A 4,988-nucleotide genomic window follows, 5' to 3' on the forward strand; every position below is an offset into this window, starting at 1 on the left:
AGACAAAATAAGAAAATAGGGAAAAACCAGAAATGTTGAGACATGTGTGCTGGGTTTAAGGGAGTGCCAGGAGCCTGGAACGGCTTCATTTTGGTTAATTAGTAAGTAAGACAGGGTGGCAGATGGTGAGGTGGTATGGACATGAGGTCAGGAGTGTAATCATACAACACCGCTGAGAGCCAGGGTAAGAAACTTGAATTTTGTTGGGCACACTGGCTCATGTCTGTAATCCTAGATACTCAAGAGGCTGAGAGGTGAGGATCCTGGTTTGATGCCAACCCAGGCAGGAAAGTCTGTGAGACTCTTATTTCCAATTTACCAGCAAAAAGCTACAAGTGGAGTTGTAGTTCAATTAGTTAAAGCACTAGCCTTTGAGCCAAAAAGCTAAAAGACCCTATCCAGAGCCTGAATTCAAGCTGTTGGATCAGCACAAAGAAAACAAATTTGTTAAGCTACTATGTGATTTCAAGGCGTTTCGATTCATATTGCATTTTAAAGTTTTTTAGCTGATATGTGAGATTGGGTTCTTGGAGCTCACATATGGAAGTAGGGAGACCATATAGGATCATAGCAAAATTCTCTGGGGAAGGCAAACCTGTGGCTTGTTATAGAGACAATGATAAATATCAGATGACTAATGAGGAGCAGGACTTTGCATAAATTATGCAAAGATCCATGCAAATAACGACAAAGTATGGGAAAAGGGTAAGATTATACCTGAGATTTTGCTTAATAGTTAGAAGGGTGAAGGAGCTGTTAGTTTAGACAATACGCAAACAAACAAAAAGCCACACACAAAAAAAGATGAAATGAGAGAGGGGAGGAATATCCCACGTTTTATGGGAAATGGGTGGAAAATTTCAGGATCTGCCTGCCTCTTCTGTTCTCGGTGGTCATGGTAAGTGTCAGGAGCCCTGCCCTGAAGGCTGCCCTGCTCCACGGTGCCCTACTTCATCTCTAGCCCACACTGCACCTCCCTGCCCAGCAGCCTGGAGGCTCTGTCCTCCGGGGTCGCTGTCATCTCCATCTTATGTCCAACCATTTTAGGCTCCTGGAGAGGAGCTGTTTCTTGAGGAGTCCGAATCCTGTGGTCAGAGATAAACAAGACCCAGGCCAGTAACCGCTCCTGTCCCTGCAGCACGTTTCCTGTTACAAGCGAAGAGCGAGTGTCATTTCTTCAACGGGACACAGCGATTGGTCTTTATGGAGAGACGCATCCACAACCAGGAAGAGTACCTGCGCTTTGACAGCAGCCTCAGGAAGTTCATAGCCTTGACTGAGCTGGGGCAGCCCGAGGCTGAGACCTGGAACAAAAAGGCCAGCCTGGAGGAGATGGCGGCGGAGGTGGACAGGTTCTGCAGACACAACTACGAGGTTGCGGAGGCCTTCACGGTGCAGCGCAGAGGTGAGCACGAGGCAGGCGGCCTGGGAAAGAGGAGGAAGTGGGTGTGCACACGTGTGCCTGTGTGTGTGTGTGTGTGTGTGTGTGTGTGTCCATCTCTGCTCCCAGCATGAGAAAACTAACTCTAGGAACTGGACTCAAAAACAGAACAAAAGGAAATACAAAAAAAGAAATTACTGCAGCCTTTCTCATCCCTAGGTGTCCTCTTTGAACTCAAGGGTTCATGCTTGCAAGACAGGTGCACTTGAGACAGATCTCTGTTATTTTAAAGTTAGGATCTCACTTTATGCCTAACCTGGACTGTGATCATTCTGTCATCAGATGATGGATAATGCTTCCCCTTTCCAGTTTCCACAAAAAAACTAAAGTCAGCTGGGTGCCGGTGGCGCATGTCTATAATCTTAGCTACTCAGGAGGCTGAGACCTGAGGATTGCTGTTCAAAGCCAGCCCTGGCAGGAAAGTCAGTGAGACTCTTATCTCCTATAAACCACTAGAAAACTGGAACTGTTGCTGTGGCTCAAGTGGTAGAGTGCTTGCCTTGAGCTGAAGAGCTGAGGGATGGCACCCAGGCCCAGAGTTCAAGCTCCACAACCAAAAATCAAAACAAAACAAAACAAAAACAAAGATCCTTGAGACCCACTTCAAGAGTATTTAACAAAGAGAGTCTCACAAGGTGCAGGTTTCAGCAAGGATTTATGTTTAACATAACAGGGAGAAAGCAGGGAGAAACTGAAAATAAGAGACACATTTCTTGCTACCAATGTAGGAAATGGGCATTCAAGATTCAAGATGGCAGCTGTTTTAGGTAGCCTGTTTCAGGTCTCTCTCATCCTTAAACTCAGCATCTAAAAGGAGACAGAATAGAATGGTAAGGAAGTTTAACTGCTTTTTCCTTGCCTGGGTTTAACTTCTTAGTCTCAATCTTGATAGTTGTTTTATTTATTTTTGGGGGTGGGGGTCCGGTCGTGGGGCCTGAACTCTGGGCCTGGGCGCTGTCCCTCAGCTCTTCAGCTCAAGGCTAGCGCTCTACCACTTGAGCCACAGTGCCACTTCCGGCTTTTTTCTTTTTGCTTATGTGATGCTGAGGAATCGAACCCAGGGCCTCAGGCATGCAAGGCAAGCGCTCTACCACTGAGCCACCTTCATAGCCCCATTGATATTTGTTTTAAAAGATATAATTTTCCCATCTGCATCTGTCTCATTTGTCTCCCTTCTACACGTGTCTCCTTGCTTCACTGGTATTGAAGGGCTCACGTCATTGTACCCAGTCCTCTGAGTCTCTAGGTCGTAGGTGAGTAGCACAACCTGGCACTGATTAGAAATGGGGTCTATTCACTTTCTTTTTTCCAGTTCTGGGTCTTAAACTCAAGTCCTGAGAGCTGTCTCTGAGCCTCTTTGTGTTCTAGGCTTGCACTCTATCACCTGAGCCACAGCCCCAATTCTGGCTTTTTTCTGAATAGTATATTGGAGCTAAGAGTCTCATGAACTTTTGTGCCCAGGCTGGCTTTTAATGGTTATCTTCAGATTTTAGCCTCTTGAGTAGCTAAGATTACAGGCAGCAGCCAACTGCACCCTGCTTAGCTGATTCTTTATTTTAAAGAGAAACCTTTCAGTGACTCCAAGCCAGAGAAAGACATATTTAATCCCTAACTTCTTCATCAATGTACCAAATATGTCACCTGAAATTTAGGGCAGGTAAGGTGACCTCAGTCCTTACGTCTAGCCAGAGAAGACAGTGAACATAGTAAAAGTGATAGGAAAGTATACTCATTCAGAAATATGGCAGAAAAGAGAGCATGTGTCATAGACATGCTTAGGAAGACAGCTCATCAGCCCATCCCAACTGTCTTTCTCCACCCAAACCTTGGCCTTGGGTTAAATCCAGAAGATTGGAGTCCTTGAAGACAGACTTCTAATTAGCAGCTCTCCTTTTTTGTTCCTGAAAGTCAGAGCTCCATATTTATTTCTTCATTCTTGTGTGTGTGTGTGTGTGTGTGTGTGGTTTTGGTCAGTCCTGGGGTTTGAATTTTGGGCCTGGGCACTGTCCTTGATATCTTCAGCTCAAGGCTAGCACTCTACCACTTGAGCCACAGCGCCACTTCCTCTTCATTCTTTTGTTTTCTTACTTGGTCATTCTTTTGTAGCCTCCTACCCCCATTTCATAGTCAGGCAAGTTTTATACATTCATCCAACCATCTACAAGTCCTGTAGCCTGCTTGTCCCAGATTGGTACTTTTCTTCTAACTTTTTTTTAACAAAATTCAAATGTTTAATTTTTTTTCCAAAACTTAACTGTACTAAAGAAAATAAATTATATTTAGACCACCTTCAATATTGTACATCATCTTCATACAACTATAACAGTGCTTTCAAAAGACATTTTGTAAAGGATATTTCACAATTAAAATGTGTTTCAAAAATAGGACAACATTAAACAACAATAGTCTGAAATATGTCTCACCATAATTCTGAGAGGTATACTGGTCTTTGATATAAAGAACAATATCTGTACTCAACTTTTTACTTTCATAGCTTTCAGCTGAGGACAATCATTTCTTGTCCATTCCAGTGATTTCTTGGATCCAAAACAAAATCTGTGTATTTATTCCTTTGAAAACATCATTTGTTGACCGTCCCTTCACCGCCATGGAATGATTCGCCTTCTCAATCCAGTGGATTTTGTTGGGAGCTTTCATTTTCTGTGCCACTTTCTCCAACAGATTCTTTTCACACATTTCATCTGCGGAGCCTGACACAAAGAGTACGGGATCTTTTAAACGAAAGAGATCTTCATCTCTGAGTTTTTGCTGCTGCTTGGGATGGTGTAGTGAGTAGGAAATACAAATGAGACCTCTAACAAAATCATTACCATCTTCTGGCTTAATATGACACATTACAGAGGCAGCTGCTCCTGAGCCCATTGAACGGCCTCCCAAGAATACACCTGCAAGTTTGTATTCTCCTGAGCTCTTTAGGTAATTCAAAACTGCTTTATATGTTTTAATTCTATGTACAATATTAAGGCTTTTACAGGTAAATCTCAGGCAAAAAAAATCCGTGAGTTGCAAGATGAGATGCTAGTGACATCAAATGGGGAAGATTCATATCTCCCAATGCCTCATGTGTAAGAATTATCCCATATGATAAGCTTTTGTTAGGTACCAAGCAGACAGCATCCAGTAATTTATTTCCAAAAGGTATTTTCAATTTAACCTCTGTATGACTCAATTTCACTCTTGAATTAACTTAAGGTGCATTACATCTGGGAAGCAAAGGACATCTCCCCGGGAAGGCGAAAAGGTGGCCACGGGCGCCCAGCAGTCCACGCTCTCTCTTCGGGGAGCCAACGAGCGGGCTCCAAGCAACCGCCACGCCGCTCCCCCTCCCCCATCTCCCCCTTTTCTTCTAACTTGTATCACCAGCAGAGATTTCAACCTGGAATTGGACAGAGGCAGAAAGACAGTAAACCAAGGAGGATTCTGTTGCTTTCTGACTTATTCTGCCTTTTCTTCCCCAGTTAAACCTATGGTGACCGTGTACCCCACAAAGACTGAACCCCTGCAGCACCACAACCTCCTGGTGTGC

General features: G+C 44.0%; 2 protein-coding genes and 1 pseudogene across 3 annotated transcripts in view; 2 read left to right on the forward strand and 1 right to left on the reverse strand.

Annotated features, from left to right (window-relative positions):
• LOC105999834 (HLA class II histocompatibility antigen, DR beta 4 chain-like) overlaps positions 1–4,988 on the forward strand; it is a 108,616-nt gene that overhangs the window by 99,141 nt on the left and 4,487 nt on the right. The window lies entirely within an intron of this gene.
• Positions 1–4,988, forward strand: part of LOC105999837 (HLA class II histocompatibility antigen, DRB1-10 beta chain-like) — a 10,067-nt gene that overhangs the window by 2,864 nt on the left and 2,215 nt on the right. Inside the window, exon 2 of the mRNA XM_013034967.1 lies at positions 1,139–1,405. Within this exon, the coding sequence (XP_012890421.1) occupies positions 1,139–1,405 (267 nt within the window). The remainder of the gene's footprint in view (positions 1–1,138; positions 1,406–4,988) is intronic.
• On the reverse strand, positions 3,953–4,625 carry LOC105999838 (annotated as a pseudogene).

This window comes from Dipodomys ordii, unplaced genomic scaffold, assembly GCF_000151885.1.
Source record: "Dipodomys ordii isolate 6190 unplaced genomic scaffold, Dord_2.0 Scaffold202, whole genome shotgun sequence".
In the NCBI taxonomy this organism is placed as follows: Eukaryota; Metazoa; Chordata; class Mammalia; order Rodentia; family Heteromyidae; genus Dipodomys; species Dipodomys ordii.